Raw genomic sequence first — 21,921 nt, 5'->3', positions numbered from 1 at the left:
ATTTCTACCTGTTCTCTACCCCGCCCTCCAGCACCCAGCCCAGGAGGCAGTTAGAAGGAGACAGGCTCCGCACCCCACAGGCCCTTTCGGGGGCTCCTCCATTCCACCTCCCCCGGCTGACCTCAGGAAGGAGTACGGGCCGGTGAGAGGCAGCTTCTGGGCTCTTGGGAATCTCTCCCCACAAGTTTTGTCCAGGGCAGGGGGCAAAGTACAGGATAAGTGGGGCTGTTTCTTTTTGATTCACTTGGCCTTGTTTCTTCTTTCCACATCTGGCTTCTGGATGGGACTAGTTACAATACCAGTCATACCACTAGCAGTAATAATACTCATGCCTTCTGTGAAGACCTCTATACCAGCACGTTCAGGCATTATCTCAATTAATACTCTGATCCATGACATACATATCATACCCACTTTACAGGTAAGAAAATAGGCTCCCAAAGGGTAAAGAACTTGCCCGAGGTCCCATGACTAGTGGCCAAGTCAAACCAGATTTTTTCCCCTCCAAGTCTGCCTAACTGCTACTGCTCAGACGAGAGTAGTGGACTGGAGGCCGACCCTGGCTCACTCTCCCCTCATCCTGGGAGGTTTCCCAGTAGGTATAACCTGAGCTAACACAGTCTTTCCCGGTTGCCCACTCGCGGTGCAGTTCTGCTCCATTTTCCAGAACCGCACATCCCCGGGGGACGCAAAGGAGAGAGAAGAAGACCATGGGGACCAGGCCTTTATTGCGGGGCACCTGGAGGAGCGCCGAGCTCAGGGTCCCCCAGTTCCAGCTCCGGCCTCGGTTGGGGCACTGTCGGGACCGGTGGTGGTGGGCTTGTCACTGAACACTAAGCGGTGCATGGCAGCAACGTAGCTGCAGCCGCTGGGGTCAGCGAGGCGCAGCTGCACCATGGGCAGGATGAGCTTGGAGCTGAAGTAGCGCAGGGCGGGCTGCGGGTCGCGCAGCGCGGTGAGAAAGACCTGTGGAGGAGGGAGGGAGCGCGTTAGCTGCGGCTGGGTGCCAGGGCTCTCCAGGCGGCTGGGTGCCAGGGCTCACCAGGCACCCACCTCTGTCACCTCCTCTGGGTCTTGCGCCTTCTCGCGGAAGACCTGCTTGCTGTGGCGCTGATATTGGGAGAAGAGGTTTTGGGTTTGGGCGTCTACATTGTCCAGCACCACGCTGAGGCCGTCCTGGAACTTCTCCTGGAAGGCGGTGCGCACAGGGCCGCACTCGATGAGGCTCACACTGGGAACCGGAGAGCAGCAGAGCAGCGAGTGGGCTGAGGGCCGATGAGAGCAGGGCCCCCGGCCTGGCCCCCAGCCCCCTGCTACCATGCAGCACCGGGAAGGAGGGTGGGAAGGGGTCTGTGCACGGGCAGGTGACTAGCGACAGAGCACTTGAAAAGTGGTTCTCTGCCCAAGAGGGGCTTCTACATGCATCTGAGGCTGTGAGAGCGGATCTGAAATCAGAATTCCAACTTGGCTGGGTAACGTGCTGTGTGACCTTGAGGCAGTCAGCTAACCTCTCTGGGCCAGAGCTTCCCAATAATTAGACACCTCACTAGCTAGGTCATACCATGTGTGGGCACAGAACAGTGCCTGGCGCACAAATATGGGCTGCAATGGGGACAGGCCAGGGGGCCTGCCTGGGAGCAGCTCCAACGAGAGGAGATGGGATGTGGGGGTTCCCAAAGTTGGGGTTCAGAGGGTTCCAGGGGCAGGGTGGTGACTCACTGGACCCCAAAGGGCAGCAGCAGAACCGCCAGACTCTCACATAAACCTTCGATCGCGAACTTGCTGGCACAGTAAACATCGTTGAAGGGCATCCCTTTTGAGGGGAGATGAGGCTGCTAAGAGGCGGAGGGGTGCGCGTCTGTGGAGAGCAGGCTGTGTCCCCACCCTGCCGGGCCCCTTCCACTCACCCATCAAGCCTCCCATGCTCCCGGTGACCAATATGCGTCCTGATCGCTGGCGCTTCATGTCCGGCAGGAAGGCCTGAAGCACCCGCACTGTCCCGACCAAGTTCACGTTCAGCACAGAGCCCACGGCGTCAGCTGAGTGCACCTCGAGCGGCCCGAGCAGGCCCCGACCAGCGTTGCACACTGCGAGGAGAGGTCTAACCCCTTGTGCCTCCCGCACTGCCCTCCGCCCCAGCCGGGGTCCTGGTGCTCCCTGGGCCTCGGGACACCTAGGTTTGGACACAGGGCAGGGAAGGCTCTGGCAGGCATTTTGGGGAGGCTCACCCAACACGTCCACGCGGCCCTCGGTCACTCGTGCCTTGGCTGCAGCCACAGAATCTGCATCCTGTACATCCAGCTGCAATGTCTCCAGGGAGCCTGGAGGACACCCTTGGGACTCAGCCGCCTCCCACAGTGGGCCCTGCGTGCTCAGGTCCCGGAAAGTGGCATACACTGGAGGGCGGGGGAGGAAACGAGGATCTGAGCAGCTGCTCGCTTTACCCAGATTCTCTTAGACCCAGGGCTGCCCCCTTGTCTCCATCCAAATCCCCTCATGTACCTTTGAAGCTCTGAGATGGGTCTGACGCCAGACGCAGGGCCAGGTGCAGGCCGATGCCGGAGGAGCAGCCGGTGATGAGCACCACGGTGCGGTCCATGGGGACAGGGGCGTGGGAGAGGCTCAGGGAGTGTCAGGCTCTGTCTCTGGACAAGATATCACCTACTCTGTCCTGCCCATGCCTGCAGAGCTCCCCGCCCCTTGTTGTGTCTCCACCTCAAGGCTGATCCCTCCGGAGGTCCCTGGCCAATCTCCCCACTCAGCTCTCCGGTCAAGGCAGGGATGAGGCCACTGCTGGGCACGCCCTCTCTCCATTGCTGGTCAGAGGCAGGGCAAAACTTTGCAGTCAAGAAGTGAAGGCTCGGAGGACTTCTGCCAAGATGGAGGCACAGGTGGAGACACTGTGCTTTCTCACACAACCAAGTTTGGAGACAACTAAATATCAGCAACAGAAAACACAGCCAGAATACAGAAAATTGAACTTTTTGGAAGTCTCATAACAACAAATTCTTCAGCCTGATCGGTAAGAGGAGCGAAACCAGCAGCTGGAGGAGCGGGAATGCACAGGAAAACTCGGTCAGACGGATTCGGGCACGCGGAACCCAGGCGCAGGGTTGGACCTAGTGAGCGACCGAGCGAGCGACCACGGGAAACAGCCAGGGAGCAGGGCCGAGATTTGACTGTGGTCGCGCATTCGTGCGCAGATAGACAAGCGAGGGAGTGGGCGATTGGATGGGTCCCAGCAGGCCCCAGTGGCGAGCTGCAGCGGAGGGCGCCGCCATTTTCCCCACTCTGACCCCACCTCCACATACAGCGTCATAACCCAGCGACCTGTGTGGCCCGGGCATGGGGAACCGCCTAAGGCTCTGCTCAGCAGGGAGAAACAGCAGAGGGGGGTGCCATTTCCCCGCTCTGACCACGCCCCCACATGCAGCGTCACAACCCAGCGACCTGGGAGTCCAAGGCTCCGCTCCTCCTACTTAATGGCCGAGAATAGACCAAAAATGGCTCAAGAAGATCTCAAAGCCCCAGAGCCTATAAATCTAAGCGATGAAGAAATAGCAAAACTCTCAGATGCACAGTTTAAAACACTGGTGATCAGGATCCTCACAGATCTGGTTGATTATAGCCACAAATTAGACAAATATATGAAGGCGAAACTAATTGAAATGAATGGAATTGCACAGGAAACCAATAGCAATGAAAAGGAAACTGGGACTCAAATCAATGGAGTGGACCAGAAGAAAGCAAATAATGGCCAAACAGAAAAGGATGAAGAAGCAAGAATTCAAAAAAATGAGGAGAGGTTTAGGAACCTCCAGGACATCTTTAAACGCGCCAACATCCGAATTATAGGGGTACCAGAAGGAACAGCCACCAGTGGAAAACTTATTTAAACAAGTAATAAAGGAGAATTTCCCCAATCTAGCAAAGGAAATAGACTGCCAGGAAATCCAGGAAGCTCAGAGAGTCCCAAAGAAGTTGGACCCAAGAAGAAGCACACCAAGGCACATCATAATTACATTAGCCAAGATTAAAATGAAGGAGAGAATCCTAGAAGCAGCAAGAGATAAGGGGACAGTCACCTACAAAGGAGTTCCCATCAGACTGTCAGCTGATTTCTCAAAAGAGACCTTACAGGCAAGAAGGGGCTGGAAAGAGGTATTCCAAGTCATGAAATCCAAAGACCTACAACCAAGATTGCTCTATCCAGCAAAACTTTCATTTAGAATGGAAGGGCAGATAAAGTGCTTCTCAGATAAGATCAAATTCAAGGAGTTCATCATCACCAAGCCCTTATTATATGAAATGTTAAAAGGACTTACCTAAGAAAAAGAAGTTAAAAAAATGAACAGTGAAAGGACAGCAAACTCACAGTTATTAACAACCACACCTAAAACAAAAGCAAACTAAAAGGACAGCTAGATCAGGAGTGGAAACATAGAGATGAAGATCTCAAGGAGGGTTAGCAACAGGGGAGTGGGAGGAGGAGAAGGGGGGAGAAGGTACAGAAAATAAGTAGCATAGACGGTAGATAGAAAATAGGTGGGGGGGGCAAGAATAGTATGGGAAATATAGAATCTAAAGAACCTGAGACACATGGTCATAAACTAAAGGGGGGGTAATGGTGGGGACGGGGGGTAGGGTGGAGGGGAATGAAGGGGGGAATAGAACAACTGTAATGGCATAATCAATAAAAAATAAATAAATTAAAAAAAAAAAAAAGAAGTGAAGGCTCCCAGGTGGCCACTGAGCACCCTGGGCGGATCTTCCCACAGGGACAATTATAGTTTCCAAAGTTTGCTATTGACGGTGTGAAAGGAGATGCTTCGAGAAGGCATTCTCAGGTCAAAGGTCAGGGATCAGTATTAAAAATGGGATTACTAGGGCAAAGGGTGGGCAGAAGCTGCCTCACACTGGGTCTGTGCTGTAACCCTGGCCCTTCCAGCGCCATAGCAGTGACATTCAGACAGACAGGCCCAGGAGATTCACCAGTTTAATTAGTTGTATTAAAACAGTACCTTAACCCCCAATTTGGGGTGGTGGGGGAGGGCAGCTCACTCCCCTCCAAATCTCCTTCCCCCCATCTGACTGGCAGGTCTGGAGTTCCTTCACCCAGGCCTGGGGGGCATATGGCCCAGGGGTGGTTAATCTGTCACAAGGAGCCAGCCACCCACCGGGGGTAGTATTTGAGGAAGAGCTGCTTGGCCAGGTCCACAGTGTCACCTTGGGGCTGGTCAGAGTACCTCCGCGTGTTGAGGACAAAGGTCTGCTCTAGCTGGAAGGCGTCTTTATCGAACTGCTGCTGTTGGAAAGGGACCCCTCGGACCAGGCTCTCAACCAGCATGTCCAGGAAGAGGCGCCAGCGGGGGGTGTAGTAATCGGCCACCAGTCCCGCCAGCTGCTTGTTGGCGTAGTCGAGAATGTTGCCCTCTGGCCCCCAAAGCGTCAGCTGGTAGCGGCTGTTCTGTTCATAGAAGCGGGCCTCGGCCTCACTGACCGCCATGGCCCGGGCCTGCTCCAGCCAGCTGCCCAGCAGGAAGTGGCTGTCACTGGCCAGTATGCCATCCAGTGAGGGCAGAAGCTCGTAGGCCAGGATGCCTGCTGCCCTCAGCAGGGGAACCAGCTCCTTGCTCAGGTAGGCAGTCCTCACCTCCTCGTAGTACAAGGTGACCAGCTCCTGGACCGCCTGGCGACTGACGTCCACCAGGTCGTAGCGGAAGGCCGGGCTGGTGGCCAGGGTGGGGGCGGCCGTCAGCAGCAGCCGCCAGGCCTCAAACACGTCTGATCGGTTGTACCAGACCGCGGTAACCAACTGGAGGGATGGCCGCCTGACGAGCGGGCTGCGATTGTGGCCCGTGCAGGCGTCACCGGAGCAGTTGTAGACGCTCCTGAGAAGCAGCCTCCATGCCGCCTCCGCACCCCCGTGGGAGACCCCATACCGCCGGGCGGCAAAGCCGGTCACCCAGGCCCCCAAATCTGTCACGGGATCCTTCCGCCAGCCCAGCTCAGCCATGAGGGCGTAGACCACTTCGTTCTGGCCGATGCCTTCAGGCGCCATGCCCGTCCCTGCCATGGTGGAGTTGGGGAAGAGGCGGGCGGCTGCGGGGCCTCGGTTCACAGCCTCCAGGGCCCCGAACAGGCCGTGGTTGCCCCCAAAGTTATGCAGCATGCACCAGATGAAGGGCTGGCCCTGGAAGGAGGCTGTGCGGTGGTACACGGGCTGGCTCTCAGCGAACAGGTCCAGAACCAGGAGGCGGCCACGGGGCACTGCCCTGAGCACTGCCCCCACCTGCGCAGGGCCCCAGAACTGAGGCTGGTGCTGGAAGAGCCAACCTTGGAGGAGCCATACAGCGTCAGGGTCCACTGTGGTGGGCGTTGGGAATAGAAAAGAAGGGTGATGAGAAAAGCAGAGAGGCCAAGGGAACACTCACCCATTCTACAGATGAGGGACAGGGGTCCAGAGAAGTTAAGTGACTAGCACAGGCTCCCCTTTCCCCTGTACCCCCACCCAGCAGGGCGCTTCCTCACACACACCCTTCCCCTCTCCTTCTCTCCCAGCTGCCACCAGCTGCCGTCCGCTTTATGGAACATCTGAATCGCCCGGAGGGCTGGTTAAAACACACATTCCTGGGCCCCAGTCTGCTCCCGTGACTCAGAACGTGGGCCCAGGAAGGGAGGAGGCTGAACGTGTGATCTGGCAGGCCCTGGGCACCATCAGATGGGGGCAGCGCTGCTCTCGGAGCCCTGAGCCACCCGGCTCCCCTCCTGTGTGACATGGAGGCCTCCCCCAGCCACTCAGGACCTGGCTCAGTCCACCCTCCCCTGTAGGTGGCAGGAAGGAGCACTCAGCTCACACTGGTGCCCCAGGAAGGGTACCTCACAGCTTTGGGCACATTCTCCAATCTCTAGCCTGAGTTAAGTACCTCAGCATGGAGGTAGAGACCAAATAAAACACGGGGTGGGCAGAAGTAGGTTTACAGTTATAATGCAAATGACAATAAGTAATAACAACACAAGAACAAACCCTGTGTTTCAAGTACTCACAACGGTAAACCTACTTTTGCCCACCCCCGTGTTTTCAACAGCCGGCATTTACCGGCACTTCACTCTGGGCCAGGCACCCTTCTACTCCTGAGGGAGCCACAGACAAGCAACCGAGGCACCAGGAAGGAGGCGGCCTGTCACAAGTCGCACAGGCAGGAGGGGGCCGTGCCAGACCTTGAGCTCAGAGCTCCCCCCTCAGCCGGTGTGATCAGATGAGACGAGGTTTGCGGGCAAACCGCCAGGTGCTTTGTGTCCGAGTTGGGTGCTATTCCAACCCTCTCCCAGCCCCACCCCCTAAGAGCCCAGGGGCTCCCCTTCCCCGCCTCCCACTGGCACCAAACCTGTGGTCATGGCCCGGTAGACGGCGGCAGTGGCTGCCGCAAGGTAGGAGGGCTCTGAGGACGGGGGCTGCATCTCATTGAAAGTGTCGGCCCCGTAGATGTGATCGGTGCCAAACTCTTTGGTCAGCTCCCGCAGGAAGAGGCTCCCCACAGTAGGGAACAGGGGGTCTTCCGGAGCCAGAAGGAAGGAGCAGGAGTAGGAGCAGTTGAAGTGTCCCCAGCTGCCCATCTGGGTGACATTGACCCGAGGGAACACCCTAGTTGGGGGTGGGGACAGTCCAGACATTCACTGGAGGCTGATGCAGTATTCACCACCTGTCTCATGAACTCACCCAAAGCTCCTGGGATTCATCCTGGTCCCCCATACCCCCGTGCCTTTGCACATGCTGTGCCCCTGTGCCCGCAGTCCTCTCCTCCTCCCTCCCTGCATATCCAGCTGGTTACGCCTTGACAACTTTTAGGTTCCACCTTGTCTGCAAAGCTTTTGCTGCTTCTCCACTCCCACTGTCTGCAACAAGCAGTACTCGCTTTCCAAGGTCTGGCCCAGTACTGCCACCGCTCTGAGACCTTGCTGCCCGCTTCCCCAGGCAGAAATGACCTTGACAGAGAAGTGGGCCCTCTGTACCGTAGCCCCCCCCCCGCAACCTGCCTCCCACCAGGGGCAGGAACTCAGTGCACCTGTGCCCCCCCCAGGGCCCAGCACAGAGCCTGGTCTGGCAGCCCCAGACAGCCCAACACACGTTCGCTGCCTGTGTGCTGGAGGCTCCTGCCTCTCAGGTTGGAGAGACAAAGGGGTGGCCAGCGAGGCCAGCAGCGCGCACTGAGCACCGTGAGAATGGAGGAAACTGGGTGCTCATGGGCATGAAGGAGGCAGCAACCAACACTGGGGGTGCCAGCAGGACTTCCCGTGGGAGGGGAGGGCTCAGCTGGGCCTTGAAGCATTTTCCCCAACCACAGGGGTGGAGCGGGGAGCACAGAGGAGCAGGAAGGACTGAGAACATTGCCCCCCGACTACCACTCACAGAGCTGCCTTTTGCTAAGACTTCACGCCAAGCCGCATATACTGGCATTTTACAAGGGAGATGGCTGGGGCACAGAGCGGTTACATGATCGGTCCAAGGTCACACAGTTAGTGGGTGGCAGGGCCGGGAACCAAGGCAGGGCTACATCCAGAGCTTCGGTTTTCTTTAAATGTCTTGTAGGAGAAGATAAATTCCATCTCTGAGCTGAGTGGGTGAGGGGGGGGCTCACCTGGTTATAGCCTTGGGGACATGCCCTGCGAATGCCGGCAACACGGGGATCATGCCGAAGGAGCGCATTCGGTCCAGGATCCGATGCTGAGGAGGGTGGGGGGGTAGGGAGCTGGTGAGCCTGACCCAGGATGGGAGGCCCTCACTCTCCCAGGGCACACAGAGTCCTCAGGGCCCAGCTAAAAGCCTTGAGACCAGCCAGACACCACCCTCGCTAGGCCTGTTACTGTCTAACCCAACACTGTGCCTTCCCTTCCCCATTATTATTATTAAGATTGTATTTATTTACTTTTAGAGATAAGGAAGGGAGAAAGGGAGGGACAGAAACATAGATAAGTGGTCTCTCTCTGGGGGACCTGGCCCACAACCAGGGCCTGACTAGGAATCGAAGCTGGGACCTTTTGGTTTGCAGGCTGGAGCTCAATCCACTAAGCCACACCAGCCATGGACCCTTCTCCATTATTTTACCTGCAGGTAAAGCTGCTTGAGGTGCCAGGAGTAGGGCAGGGGGCCACCCCAGGTGTGCAGGTTGCCCATGCGCCCCCAGGCCAGGAAGGCAGGGCCAGTGAAGTACTCATCGATCTCTGACTGGGTCAGGCCCAAGGCCAGGTACACCTGCAGAGGAAGGCAGTCCCCATACACGTAAATACACTGATCTCCATTCACTGAACACTCATTCACTCACCTCTTCTCTGGGCTGTGCCCTACAGTTACTCAGACAAAATGCAACCCCCACCTGCAAGGAGCCCACAGTCCAGTAGAAAGAGATTTGTGAACTGGTGCGTTTACTAATATGTCACCCTTGTTATACAGGTGAGGTGGGCACAAAGGGGCTCTCCCCCAAATGAGGAAGGGGCCTAAGGAGACCTCATGAAGCAAGGCTGGCTAGAGTGATGGGTAAGGAGAGCTCTGTGGGGAGCCTAAGCACCCCAAAGTTCAGCCAGAGCCCTGATGGTCCAGGGACGGAAGCTCCTGGGTCTGGCAGAGATGGAAGGCAGTGGCACTCTCCTGAGTGTGTTAGTGGAAGGTCTGGGCCAGATTCGCTTTTGTGCCCCAGAAAGGGGCACTCTGGCTAGCAGAAGGCTGAGAGTCAAGAGTGCTGTTCAGAGGCTCTTGTAGGTGTCCAGGAAGAGGGCACGAGAGCCTGAACGAGGGCCATGACTAAGGATGAAGAGGATGAGGTAGGTTAGGAACTGCCAATGAGACAGAATCGGCAGAAGCAGCAGATTGAGTGGACATGAGGGCCGGGGCGGGGGGACCTTGACTTCTCAAAGTGTTAACAGCAGCGTGCTGGGGTCCTGCTCTCCATAAGCATCCCAACGTTTGTCTCAGCAGCGGGAGCCTTGGTTTGTAGGTGTGCAGAAGGCTGGAGCCACCGAGCACACCGCAGGCACTTCCAGGGCCCTTATGCTCTCTGTGCCAGATGCTGTGCTGATGTGGGGGTGGGGGCAGGGCTGGGTCCCCTGGGGTGGCCCATGCCCTGGGCACGTACCCGCTGCCAGATGGCCTCCTGACCACTCCAGGCCAGCGCCAGGTTGATGCCATTCAGAGCCATCCAGTCAATCTCCTGCTCCCATCGGGCCCAGTCCCACCACACGAAGGAGTAGCTTTGTGTGCACACGTTCTGGTAATATCGGTACCTGTGGGCAGGGGCGTGAGCTAGGGTGTGTCCCGGACTTCCACCATCCCGGATGAGCTCAGAGGGTGGGTGGCCTGCCTCCACATCTAGCCCAGAGGGGAGGAGTTCCACCTGTGGCCCCTCTACTGCTTCACTTGGGGATCTACCCCAGGTGGAGCTAAGACTCAGGACCCACGGGCCCCCAGCACTCCTTCAGGGCTCTTGAGCCCCACAGGCATTTGAAAGCATATTCCATTCAACCCTCCTAGAATCCCTACTCCGGGCACGGTGTGGAAGCGCTATCTGGCAGAGGTGGTTCCTGTCTTGGAAGGGGGAACACATCACTCCCACACAGTGAGGTAAGAGCTAGAACAGAGGCCTGGAAGAGGCATGTGGGTCATTGCCCAGTAAGTATCTTCGAAGAGAGAGTGGGCAAGCAAAGAAATGACATTTACTGGTCACCAGTTATGCAAATCCTGCTCCCGTCACTGTGCAAATCCTCACAACCAACACTGCAGGGTAGAGGTCAATGTTTCCATTTTTCAGATGAGCCAACCAAGGCTCGGAGAAGTGAAGTGACTTGCCTCAGGACACATAGCTTTTAGAGGCTGAGGAATAGAGTGAATAAGTAAAGTATAGTCACTATGGTCAAGCTGCTAAATCGCTAAAATTATGTAGGTTGCAACATGGGGAGACAAATTTTACTCTTGTTTTAACTTGTCTGGGAACTTAGACTTTTGATCTTCCGGGTCCTGCATCAGTATTTGGATGTGCAGCCCGCTGCAGATACCCGCACTGGAGATCCAGATAACGCTTGGATTATTCCTGAAGGACTAAGGGACAAACGGTCATATCCAGCCCACGGGGTTACCTGGAACCCACCCAGAGGTTGAGTGCAAGATGATTCTTCTCAAGAATACAGCTTTTACAGCTAGGACCCTGAACGTGCCCCCCCACCCCTCCGTCTCGTCTGATCTCGGAAAAATGTACATTTTACTATAAGAATTCTAAGCGTTTCTTTCTTCTTGGAAACACTCTTGAGTATTGCTTAATTGCTTCCAGTTTACATACCCTAAGACCCTGGAATAAATCTTTATCATTTATTTCTACCCAAAGCTTCTAGATTCTTTTTGAGTTAGTTGGACAAGGCAGAGCTGAGATCTGAAGCCAGAGGTGTGCGGCCCTAAGGCTAGCGCTTCCTACCAGCCCAGCGCTGGGGTGGGGCGGGACTTCAGCAAGGCGGGCGCGTGGGCCCGGGGCTGGAGGCAGCCACACGGGAGCCAGGGGCCAGTCCCGCCCGTACCTGTTGGGCGTGGCCTCGGTCAGCTCCTCCGGCAAGGCAGGCAACGGCTGCGGCAAGTGCAGCTGAGAGCCCGACCAGGCCACGTGGCAGCCGCAGAAGTCACGCAGGTAGCGGTGCAGCCCCACGGCAGCAGCTACACCTGTGGAGCCGAGCACCCGCACCTGCGCCCCGGAGCCGCCGCCGCTCAGGCGGTAGGTGTCCAGGCCGGACTCGGCCGCCAGGGAGCGCTTCACCGACACCGAGAAGGCGGCCGCTGGCCCGGGCCCCAGCAGCCGGACCAGTAGCTCCCGCACGGCCTTTGCCTCCCGGGCCTCGTCTCGGGCCGGGGCACCCTGCACGGCCAGTAGCAGGAGCCCCAGGGCCATGGCCATGGCCACGGCCACCACCTCCATAGTCCAGCGGTATCAACCCCGCCCATGGAAAACCAGTTCAAGACTCAGGGGTAGCGGGCGGGCCAGCCTGGAGCCAATCAGCCGCGAGTTTCAGGTCACGTGGAAGCGAAAGTTAAAGCGCCCGCAGGCAGCTCGGAGACTGGCTTCCGGGCGGTGGACCGCCGCGGGAGGGAGTCTTCTGGCTGCACGTGGTGCGGGGGCGCGTGACTCCAGGAACTTCGGAAGTCCAGGGCCGGTGGTGGCCCGCTACCCTTCACTGGTGTCTTCAGATGCAACGCCCTTTCCCGCGCCTATCACGTTCCTTCCACTCCTCCGGGCAGCACCTCCCCTCTCCTGGGGGAGACCTGGAAACCATACACCCCTGTGAAGATTGCCACTGCAATTGCGATGCTCTGAAGAAATACAAGGGCCTCAGGCTTCCAAAAGGAAGTGACGCTTAACCTGAACTATATTGTGAGTGACTAGAAGAGTCGGAAACATTGGAGGGAGAGAGAAATGAAGACCCCCGAAGGATAAAGAAAGCTGGGCAGATTTGAGGAACTAAGGTCACGCACACAGTTGGAGGGGCCATGAGCCACGGAAGCCTAGACTGGCAGCGGTGGGGCAGGGCCTAGCGGACTTGGTAAGGTCGCTCCTTGCACCTGTAAGGGGCAGCAGCAGCAGCACAAGGCAGGAGTTATTTGTATTTGTCTTGTTGAGAAACAGAGGGCCAGTGAAAGGAAATAACTCAGAAAAGATCAACACCAGTAGGAGAGCCGGACTGGGACCAGAGCTGGAACTCCTGTCTCGAAGACCAGCATTCTTGCCACTGTTCCCCAGGTGCTGCGCCTTCTCAGGCTACCTCTCTGGGCACGGAGGGGTTGAGCTGGGCTCTGTGGTGGACCCTTTATTTTTTATTTTATTGATTATGCCATTTCCCCCTTTATTCCCCTCCACCCTTCACACCCCCTCTCCCCACATTCCCCCCCCCAGTTCATGTCCATTTGTCATAAGTTCCTTAGCTTCTACATTTCCCACACTACTCTTGCCCTCCCCCCTATTTTCTACCTACCATCTATGCTGCTAATTCTCTGTACCTTTTCCCCCTCTCTCCTCCTCCCACTCCCCTGTTGCTAACCTTCCATGTGATCTCCATTTCTGTGGTTCTTTTCCTGATCTAGCTGTCCACTTAGTTTGCTTTTGTTTTAGGTGTGGTTGTTAGTAACTGAGTTTGCTGTCCTTTCACTGTTGATATTTTTTAACTTCTTTTTTTTTAGATAAGTCCCTTTAACATTTCATATAATAAGGGCTTTGTGATGATGAACTTCTTGAATTTGACCTTATCTGATAAGTGCTTTATCTGCCCTTCCATTCTAAATGAAAACTTTGCTGGATAGAGCAATCTTGGATGTAGGTTTTTGGATTTCATGACTTGGAATATTTCTTTCCAGCCCCTTCTTGCCTGTAAGGTCTCTTTTGAGAAATCAGCTGACAGTCTGATGGGAACTCCTTTGTAGGTGACTGTCCCCTTATCTCTTGCTTCTAGGATTATCTCCTTCATTTTAATGTTGGGTTATATAATTATGATGTGCCTTGGTGTATTCCTTCTTGGGTCCAACTTCTTTGGGACTCTGTGCTTCCTTGAATTCCTGGAAGTCTATTTCCTTTGCCAGATTGGGGAAGTTCTCCTTTATTACTTGTTTAAATAAGTTTTCCACTTGTGGCGGTTCCTCTTCTCCTTCTGGTACCCCTATAATTCGGATGTTGGAGCGTTTAAAGATGTCCTGGAGGTTCCTAAGCCTCTCCTCATTTTTTTGAATTCTTGTTTCTTCATTGTTTTCTGTTTGGTTGTTTTTTCTTCCTTCTGGTCCACTCCATTGATTTGAGTCCCAGTTTTGTTTCCATCACTGTTGGTTCCTTGTGCATTTTGCTTCATTTCACTTAGTTTAGCCTTCATTTGTTCCTCTAATTTGTGACTAAAATCAACCAGTTCTGTGAGCATCCTGATCACCAGTGTTTTGAACTATGCATTTGATAGATTGGCTGTCTCTTGGTCGCTTAGAAGTATTGGCTCTGGGGCTTTGAGCCGTTCTTCTTGAGCCATAATGTTTTGGTCTGTTTGCGCCTGTTACATATGAGGGGCAGAGCCTTAGGTGTTCACCAGGGCGGGGCAACCCAGGTCACTGTGTTGTGATGCTATATGTGGGGTGGGGTCAGAGAGGGGCAATGGCGTTTTTTTTCTGCTCTCTCTCAGATCTCTGTCCCCTCTGCTGTTTCCCACAAGCAGATTGGGCTCTTCTGGTGCTGGTTCCCAGGTATGTGGGCTTCTGCACCCTCCAGAACCCTGTGGATCTCTCCAGCGAACTCTCTGTGAACCTGGGAGCTTCTCCTGTCACCTCAACCCCCAAAAGTTTTTCCGATTGGTGCTTTTAGGCTGTATTTCCCGTCACTGTGTCCCTGGGTTGTGTGGTCTGTCTCACTGCCCGTTTTCACCTGGTTTATCTGCACACGAATGTGTGTCCCCGGTCAGCTAGCCGCCTTGTGTGTCTCACTGGGTTTGCTCACTTCTTCCCTGCACCCATGTCTGCTAACCATCACCTCTTCCTGCCAGGACCCCTCTCCACTGGCCGCCGAGTCCGCCCCTTTTACCGGTCTGGATGAATGGTTTGTTGTTGTCGGACTCTGGTACAGTTCAATTTTCTGTCTGTTCTGGTTGTGTTTTTGTTTCTAAATCTTTGTTGTTCTTTAATTTGGTTGTGGGAAGAGGTACAGTGTTTTCACCTATGCCTCCATCTTGGCTGGAAGTGCTGCTCAGTGCTGTAAAAATGGGCAATTCCATCACCACCTTCAGGGCCCACTTGGTCTTGTGCACTGGAAGCCTGGTGGGACTGTGCCTCTTCCTGCCCCAGGAGCCCTGGTTAGAGGGGACGCTGGAGCTCCCCTCAGATTCCATTGACAGGGCTGCCTTCCCAGCTCCCCAGCCTGCCCAAGGCCTGTCCTATGCATGGCCTAGGCTGCCCCCTGGTGACCCTTTAGAAAAGCTTTTCTAACAGGAGCATGAGTCCTTTTGGAGGCAGGTGTAGATTTTTGCGGAGTGCCAGGCCTGAGTGAAGCTGCTTAGAAACAGGAAAGGGATCACAGGCGGCTTGTCAATCTGGAGAATCTGGAGTCTGGGCCAAAAAAACCCCACAGGAGTCCCCTGAGCTCTCCCTGCTCCCAGCTGCAGCCACAGCTGCAGCCCCTCTGCCTTGCTCCCGCTCAGTGAGCAGCCCTGTCAGGAGGTGCGACCCCGCTCTCAGTTCCTGGTATCAGGAGGTTCTCAGCCTTTCCCAGGGAGTGGCTGCAAGACCAGGCCAGAGAGAAGTGCCCTCATCCAGCTGTACCACCTCCCCCCTCACCCCCACCCCATTTTCCCTCCAGCTGAAACTTACTAGGTTCTCCTCCTGCCCAGACCTGCATTTCTGGATCTCAGGGAACACACAGGTGGGGTCTGGATTCACCCAGAGTGGTGGCGGTTGCGGGCAGGGGAGGTAGGTTGGGGACCTCATCCAGGGGGCTGGTGGCACATTTAAAGCTGAGTTCATAGCTGCCAGGTGGGAGCTACAGGGGTGATTTGGAGCACCCCCCACTCTTTTCTTACCCTCCCCTTTAGGCTGGGAGCTCTTTGAGGGCAGTAGGGGGCTGGGTGAAAAAGTTAAGGTATAAAATATTAAGCATTTGCTAAAAAAGGAGGAAGATGTGTTGTTAATGATTTGGAATGTTACTCAAACTATATTCTCTCCTCCCGTGGGGCACAGGGATGCTGCAGGTGGACTTGACTTTTTCAGTTAATGTGTATGAAACACGTAGGCCAGGCCCTCCGCTCTCCATTTCATCCCGACCTTTCTTGTTCCTGGCCTTCCCACCCGTGTCCCCCAGAACACCGTCCAGCCCATGGAGTTGCCTGCCTGTCACAACCCAGCTAGGACTACACTCTACACTCACCTTGCCAGTGAAGAGGACTGAGTCCTTCCCTGTCTGGCCACCAGGGGGCAGCCTAGGCCATGCATAGGACAGGCCTTGGGCAGGCTGGGGAGCTGGGAGGCAGCCCTGTCAATGGAATCTGAGGGGAACTTCAGTGTCCCCTCTACCCAGGCCTCCTGGGGCAGGAACAGGCACAGTCCCACCAGGCCGCCAGTGCCCAAGACCAAGTGGGCCCTGAAGGTGGTGATGGAATTGCCCCCGTCTTTACAGCACTGAGCAGGCCTGAAGCCACCCTTTCCATGCCGGTCCTAGGACGGCAAGATGAGGGGCGTTCGCTGGACAGGGCACAGACTCACTCCGCAGATGTCTGGGGTCCAGGGAGTCCGCCAGGAGGGGCTCTCCCACTGTAATCCTGCCCCAGGAGGCCACCGACACGCCCAGTGGCCAGTCCTAGGTACTGGCCATCTACCTTCTGTCTCTATAGATTGGCCCATTTTAGACATTTCACATGGATGGAATATTATGTGGTCTTGCATTTGGCTTCTTAGCATAATGTTTTCGAGGTCCATTCATGTTGCAGCATGTGTCAGTACCTTATTCTTGTTTATTGTAGAGTAATACTCATTGTACGGACGGACTGCCTCTTGTTTACCCAGCTGATGGACAGCCGGGTGGTTTCCATTTGGGGCCATTACAAATAATGCTACCATGAGTGCTGTGTAGGAGTGTGTGCGTGTCTGCACGTTTCTGCTGTGGATACCCAGACGTCGCATTGCTGGGTCTTCGTTGCTTCTAGTCGAACATTTTGAGGAACTGCTGGACCGCTTTCCAAAGCAGGTGCTCCATCTTACATTCCCACCAGCAGGCACTAGGGTTCCAATTTCTCCACACCCTTGCCGACACTTGTCATGAATTTCCTGTATTATAACTTTTCAGCGGATGTGATGTGGTAGCTCCACCGGTTTCTGATTTGCATTTCCCTAATGACTAATCACGTTGCGCATGTTTGCATGGGCTTATTGGCCATTCAGTCTGGGGATGCAGAAGGCCAACCGTGTATTTATTGAAGAAAATCCAAGTATAAGTGGACCCGCGCAGTTCAAATATGTTATTCAGTGTTCAACTGCATGATTTGCAAGTATTGTCCCCCAGTGTTAACATTTTAATTCTGTCCTTTGAAGCAAAAAGTTTTAAAATTTTGCTGAAGCACAACTTACATTTTACCACTTGCATTTTTGCTGTGGTATCTAACGCATTTGTTGTTGTTGTTGTTTTTAAAGATTTCATTTATTTATCTTTAGAGGGGAAGGGAAGGAGAGAAGGAGAGAAATATCAATGTATGGTTGCTTCTGGTGCATCCCCTGCTGGGAACTGGCCCCTGCTGGGAACTGGCCTGCAACCCAGGCATGTGCCCTGACTGGGAACTGAACCGCGATCTTCTGGTTCGCAGGCCTGCGCTCAATCCATTGAGCTATACCAGCCAGGGGCTCTAACGCATTTGTTGTATCTAAATCATTGCCTAACCCAAGGTCAGGATGAAGACTCATGATTTCCTCCAAGAGTTTTATTTAGTTTGTACTCTTACTTCTAGGTCCATGGCTCATTTGGAGGGAACTTTGTATAGAGTGTGGGGTCGTGGTCCAAATTCAGTCTTTTCACACGTGGACACCCAGTGGTACTAATACCATTTGTTGAAAAGACTTTCTCCCTATTGAATTATCTTGGCTCCTTCGTGGAAAATCAATTGACCATAAAAGTTAGGATTTATTTCTGGCTTCTCAATTCAATTCTATTCCATTGATTCCTCATATCTGTTTTAATTAGGCCTCCTGTTTTAAGCCAGTAACAGAGCAGAAGCTAAAAGAGTTCATTTACCTGAATTTCTTTTCTGGACTTCAGGAGGAGCCAGGCCAGGGGAGCTGCACCCGGGCCTACTCCAGGGCAGCCGGCCTGCCAGGGCGGAGTGAGCTTGAGGCTGGGGGAGGGGGTGGGCACACACAGTGAACAGGGTGTCCGCCCCTTCTGGAGCCCCAGTTGTCAGCCTGCTGCCCACATGCCTTTCGTAGCCCCTGCCCCAGAGGCCCCAGGAGGGAGGAGCACAGAGGGAGGGCACTGGAAAAGAATGTGGACGCCTTACATGGCGTTAGGAGGCAGAAGGTGCCCTCCCTGCCCACCCTGCCTGCACGGACAGTCTGCAGGCTTTTTGGCCACCTGCCCACCTTGGCACCTTGCATTCTCCAGCTGCCCTGAGAAACTGCACACTGAGCTGCCTCACACACCAAGGCCAAGGGCATCAGGGCTCACAACAGCCAGGCTACGGAGTCCTGAAGAGCACAACTGGAAAAGAGGGAGAGGGCAGGCAGATGCCCAGACCCCCACAAGCCCCTGCTGGCTGGATGGGGAGTGTGGGAAGGGGAGATGGAGCCGGGGCCCCACGTCCCCTCCCCACCACATGTAGTGCCTGCCAAGCTGCCTTGGCTCATAGGAGTGGAAGGTGCCTGTGAAACTTGAGATAAGGTGAGAATTTCACAAACTGATTGCCCGTTAGGGCCACTGCTGCTGTGGCCTTCGCTGAGAGACAGTGATGCTGGAGGGAGGGGAGAGAGTGTGAGCACAGACAGGCAGCCTTCTCCTCGGGGTCAAACACACTTTATTCAGCACAGGAATGTTTCAACAGGGGGGCCTTGGGCCAGGTTCCTGACACAGAACTTGGCTTCAAGCCTCACTGTAAACAGAACAAAGATCATCACGTAAACCGCAGGGGGCACGGGGGGTAGGCCTCCACACAAGGTCCGGGCAGGTCGCACTGGCCAGCACAGGGCACCTGGGGTGGGTGCTGCAGCCAGGGCCAGGCCCGCCCTGGGGAGCTGAGTGAGCGGCTTGAAGGAGCTCACCCAGGCAAGTCAGGGTGGGAAGAGGACAGGGCCTGGCTGGCTCGGGGGTTATCTCAGCGCTGAAAGGGACTGGATCCATTTAGCTGACGCAGCCAGGGCTGCCGAGTGCTTAAAAGGCCCCAAGACCCACAGCCGGTGTGGGGGTGACAGGGGAGCCGGCCCCTTGGGGGTGCTCACCACCAGCTCACAGGCAGGGCCGTGCAGCTCTCACAGCCTCCAGTCAGAAAACTGCAAATGACAGTGACCTTCCCTGCCCAGGACCTCACTCCTGCAACTCGGGGCTCCCTGTGGAAATGGGCAAGGGCACCAGTGGGCAGAGCAAGGCTGGCCTGGCAGAGAACCGCCCCTGTGGACTAGCTCTTCACTCGAGACTCATGATTTGGGGGTGGGGAACAGCCTCAGGGTCTGCACCAGGAAGAGGGTCCATTTAAACCCTCTGCCCAGAGGGTGTGCTGTGGCAGGGCCCACCCAGGACCTGAGCAGCAGCTCCCCAGGACCCTGGTTTTGGGTCACTCCCAGCTGTGCTATTAGGCAGGGTGCAAATGGGGAAGGGAAAGAAGGGGATTCTGGGAGGAAGGAGGAGTGGGTATGAGTATAGAATGGGGATTAGGAAGGTGGTGTTGGGTTCCCTGGGACCTTTGGGGGTGACAAGAGAAGCCATGCATGATGGCACAGTGGGGTCCATCACTCCAGCCGAATTCCTGATTACCAAGTGCTCTGAAGACTGGAGCTGGGAGATGGAGGACAGAAGCACCATCCTCTGGGACCCGCGCCAGCACCCCAGTGGCACCCCCACTGCAGCCAGAACTAGAACGGCCGGAACAGAAGCTCCGAGTCTGGGTGAGGGTGGGGAAGGCCCTCCCCCCATGGGCTTCAAGCTCATGTGTAAATGCACCACCAGGGGGCAGAGAGGAGCTGCCTTTGGCTGGATGAGGAATGAGGGGTGGGGAGGGGTGGGGGGCAAGGCTGGTGGTGCCCAGGAGTGCGACAGCCAGAGCCCAGCTTCTCTAGAAAATCACTGCACGTCAACACACCAAGCTGAGGCGGCAGGGGACCCGGGGGAGGGCTGGGTCTATCTAAATGACCCACAGGTGGCTGGGGGTGGGTGGCAAGGATGACTCAAATGCCCCGAAATCCAGGGATCACAACCAACACGCAAGAGGAGACACAGCTAATCACCACGGAGGGAGTGGGGGAGGGCAGCAGGCACACAGCCCCACGAGGGGCTCACTCGTCAAGCTTCCCTTCCAGAATGTGCTCGAAGGAGAAGGGTAGGAACTTGAATCCGTTCCCGCTGTAGAATTTATTCTGGAACTCGACCCTGGGGAAAGGGAAGAGGGAGGTCGTCATCCCACAGAAACCTGGGATTTCACAGTCGGGCTAGAAAGATGCCCGACCCCGTGCTCCCGGAGGCCCTGCCTTCCTAGATGAGCTTGGGGGAGCTGCCCTGCCCCCGAGGGCTGTCCCTGCCAGCCCACCAAGCCCAAACCTGTGACTCCTGACACAGCCCTGCGTCTGATGCCCAGGGCCTGCCCTTGGCCCGAGCGGCGCCTGCTCTGCCCTGCTGAGCAGAGAGCCATGTGCAGAGTTGGCGGGCGCGAGTTTCTACCAGCCTCCCGGACTCCGTGGCCTGGCAAGGCTCGCGGCAGACCTCCGAGGGAAGCCCCCAAGCGGCTGCGAGCTCAGCTCCAGGAACCCCTCCAGCCCCACTATTTTCTTGCTTGTTTGTTTCCTTGCGGGGAGGAAGGAGAAGGGAGGTTTCTGAGTGAACACTGGAGGCTTTGGATTTAGGGGAGGAAATTCCCAGGAAAGGGGGTGAGTCAGGAGGGGAAGTCTCCTCAAAGCCATGGTGCAAAAATATGCTCCAACTACAAAAACATCTGAGGAAGAATTCTTCTCTTGGGGCCTGAAAGGAAAAACAGAGCTTTGACTCCCTCCCCAGGCAGCCCAGCGTTCGGCCCGCCCATCTCCCTGGGGCCCTCTCCAGCTCGGGGGGCAGGAAGGAGGGCGCGCTCCCGAGAGCACAGCCAGCTTCCTTGGCTGTGCCCCCCCTGCAGACGCCCTGGACGGCTGCCCAGCAACCAAATCAGCACCAAATAAGGGCAGAAAAAATGCGTGATTCAGAGGATAGAAAAGCCAAGGAGAGCTGCCCTGAGGAATAGTTTCCACTCAGGGCTATGTGACCCCGGGGGCGGCAGAAGCCCTGCAAGAACAGGTGGGGCTGGGGCTGGGGCAGGCCGGTGCAGGACGTGGGAATTAGCAACAAGTATGGGGAGGGGGGCCTGGGGCCGTCACCCCGTTTGTGGGCACCAGGACTGTCTGTGGGTGGCACTGAGGGGTCCACAGAGGCCCCTTTGGCTGTGGGTGCTGGCTGAGGACGCCGACTGCAGAACTGCCAGCTCCACCCTGGGGAGAAGAGTTTTCTGTGGGGCCGGAGGAGTGGGCGGCCTTCTCCCCCAGCCCACAGTCCAGGGGCCGGGCCAGGGTCCCCCAGCCTCCCAGACGCTGGGGAATTCCCATCAGTGCCTGGGCCATGCTCCCAGGGAAAATGGGATGCAGGAGGGGGAGTTTCAAACTAGTCAGTCACAGGACTCCAGGCCAGAGCGATTCCCACCCAGGACCTGGATTCGCACCCACGCCCCGGCACTCCTCAGAAGTCCAGCTACGGCCGCCTCTGGGGCAGGCGGTGGAGAGGGGCAGGGGCTTGCTTCCGGCCCACTGCCGTTAGGTCTGACTTCTTCGCCGTGGGTAGGCTGGTCTGCACGTGGTGAGGGGTTTCTGAACAACTGCAAATACGTGGACGGGTCCCACTCCCATTCAACAGTACGTAGCCAGATGGTGGGCAAGTCACCTTCGGGCCCTGGAGGAGTCAGAATTCTGACCTCCTGGCTGGCTAATCTCACAAACTGGGCGAATGGAGGAGAAGCTTCAGAAGTTTTCAGATGCCCGTGGGGTCACCACCCTTCTCTTGCTGTCCCTCTGCATGACTCTGGCTCGGGCTGACCTCACCTGCCTCCTCGGCCGTGCTCACCCAGCCTCCTGGCACGAGCTGGAAGGCGATTTCCCTGTCGGCCTCCCCACCCTCCTCGCCCTTCAAACCAGGGAAACGTGTGCTTCCTGAGAAAGTACGAACA

The 21,921-nt window shown here is 56.0% G+C and overlaps 3 protein-coding genes and 1 long non-coding RNA gene across 11 annotated transcripts in view; 1 reads left to right on the top strand and 3 right to left on the bottom strand.

Annotated features, from left to right (window-relative positions):
* Positions 1 to 706: 706 nt before the first annotated feature.
* Positions 707 to 4,892, bottom strand: HSD17B1 (hydroxysteroid 17-beta dehydrogenase 1). 2 transcript variants are annotated; one of them, XM_053661367.1, is made up of 6 exons: positions 2,503 to 4,892; positions 2,229 to 2,396; positions 1,908 to 2,087; positions 1,720 to 1,813; positions 1,054 to 1,231; positions 707 to 966 (listed from the first exon to the last, which is right to left on the bottom strand). In XM_053661367.1, the coding sequence occupies exons 1-6, from the start codon at positions 2,597 to 2,599 to the stop codon at positions 757 to 759; spliced, it is 927 nt and encodes a 308-aa protein (XP_053517342.1). In that variant the 5' UTR covers positions 2,600 to 4,892; the 3' UTR covers positions 707 to 756. The 2 variants fall into 2 exon arrangements, with proteins under 2 accessions (XP_053517342.1, XP_037004422.2); XM_037148527.2 differs by having other exon boundaries at positions 1,908 to 2,396.
* A 90-nt stretch (positions 4,893 to 4,982) lies between these two features.
* NAGLU (N-acetyl-alpha-glucosaminidase) lies at positions 4,983 to 12,006 on the bottom strand. The gene is made up of 6 exons (XM_037149129.2): positions 11,560 to 12,006; positions 10,131 to 10,278; positions 9,107 to 9,253; positions 8,640 to 8,725; positions 7,389 to 7,645; positions 4,983 to 6,366 (listed from the first exon to the last, which is right to left on the bottom strand). The coding sequence occupies exons 1-6, from the start codon at positions 11,949 to 11,951 to the stop codon at positions 5,156 to 5,158; spliced, it is 2,241 nt and encodes a 746-aa protein (XP_037005024.2). The 5' UTR covers positions 11,952 to 12,006; the 3' UTR covers positions 4,983 to 5,155.
* A 15-nt stretch (positions 12,007 to 12,021) lies between these two features.
* On the top strand, positions 12,022 to 17,148 carry LOC119052132 (uncharacterized). The gene is made up of 2 exons (XR_008390847.1): positions 12,022 to 12,770; positions 16,507 to 17,148. It is a non-coding gene; the product is annotated as an uncharacterized LOC119052132 (long non-coding RNA).
* Positions 17,149 to 18,526: 1,378 nt separating this feature from the next.
* ATP6V0A1 (ATPase H+ transporting V0 subunit a1) overlaps positions 18,527 to 21,921 on the bottom strand; it is a 48,881-nt gene continuing 45,486 nt past the window's right edge. For all 7 annotated transcript variants that reach the window (XM_053661364.1, XM_053661361.1, XM_037149143.2 and 4 more), the window contains one exon: positions 18,527 to 20,108. In XM_053661364.1, coding sequence (XP_053517339.1) covers positions 20,015 to 20,108 — 94 coding nt within the window. In that variant the 3' untranslated portion in view covers positions 18,527 to 20,014. The remainder of the gene's footprint in view (positions 20,109 to 21,921) is intronic.

Source organism: Artibeus jamaicensis, unplaced genomic scaffold (genome assembly GCF_021234435.1).
Source record: "Artibeus jamaicensis isolate MK-2021 breed Jamaican fruit bat unplaced genomic scaffold, CSHL_Jam_final contig_2259, whole genome shotgun sequence".
Taxonomy (NCBI): Eukaryota; Metazoa; Chordata; class Mammalia; order Chiroptera; family Phyllostomidae; genus Artibeus; species Artibeus jamaicensis.
Note: the sequence above shows the minus strand (reverse complement) of the source record. Positions and strands in the feature narration are given on the sequence as shown.

What these genes read in the sequence shown, in the direction of transcription:
- HSD17B1 (XM_037148527.2), bottom strand. Translation starts at nt 2,599, where the DNA reads ATGGACCGCACCGTGGTGCTCATCACCGGCTGCTCCTCCGGCATCGGC. An exon ending in CCCATCTCAGAGCTTCAAAG is followed by an intron (nt 2,397 to 2,502) that starts GTACATGAGGGG and finishes CCCGCCCTCCAG; the next exon opens with TGTATGCCACTTTCCGGGAC. An exon ending in CTGCTGCCCTTTGGGGTCCA is followed by an intron (nt 1,232 to 1,719) that starts GTGAGTCACCAC and finishes TCCGGTTCCCAG; the next exon opens with TGTGAGCCTCATCGAGTGCG.
- NAGLU (XM_037149129.2), bottom strand. Translation starts at nt 11,951, where the DNA reads ATGGAGGTGGTGGCCGTGGCCATGGCCATGGCCCTGGGGCTCCTGCTA. An exon ending in ACCGAGGCCACGCCCAACAG is followed by an intron (nt 10,279 to 11,559) that starts GTACGGGCGGGA and finishes CCCTGCCCACAG; the next exon opens with GTACCGATATTACCAGAACG. An exon ending in CTACCGGGCCATGACCACAG is followed by an intron (nt 6,367 to 7,388) that starts GTTTGGTGCCAG and finishes CGCCCACCACAG; the next exon opens with TGGACCCTGACGCTGTATGG.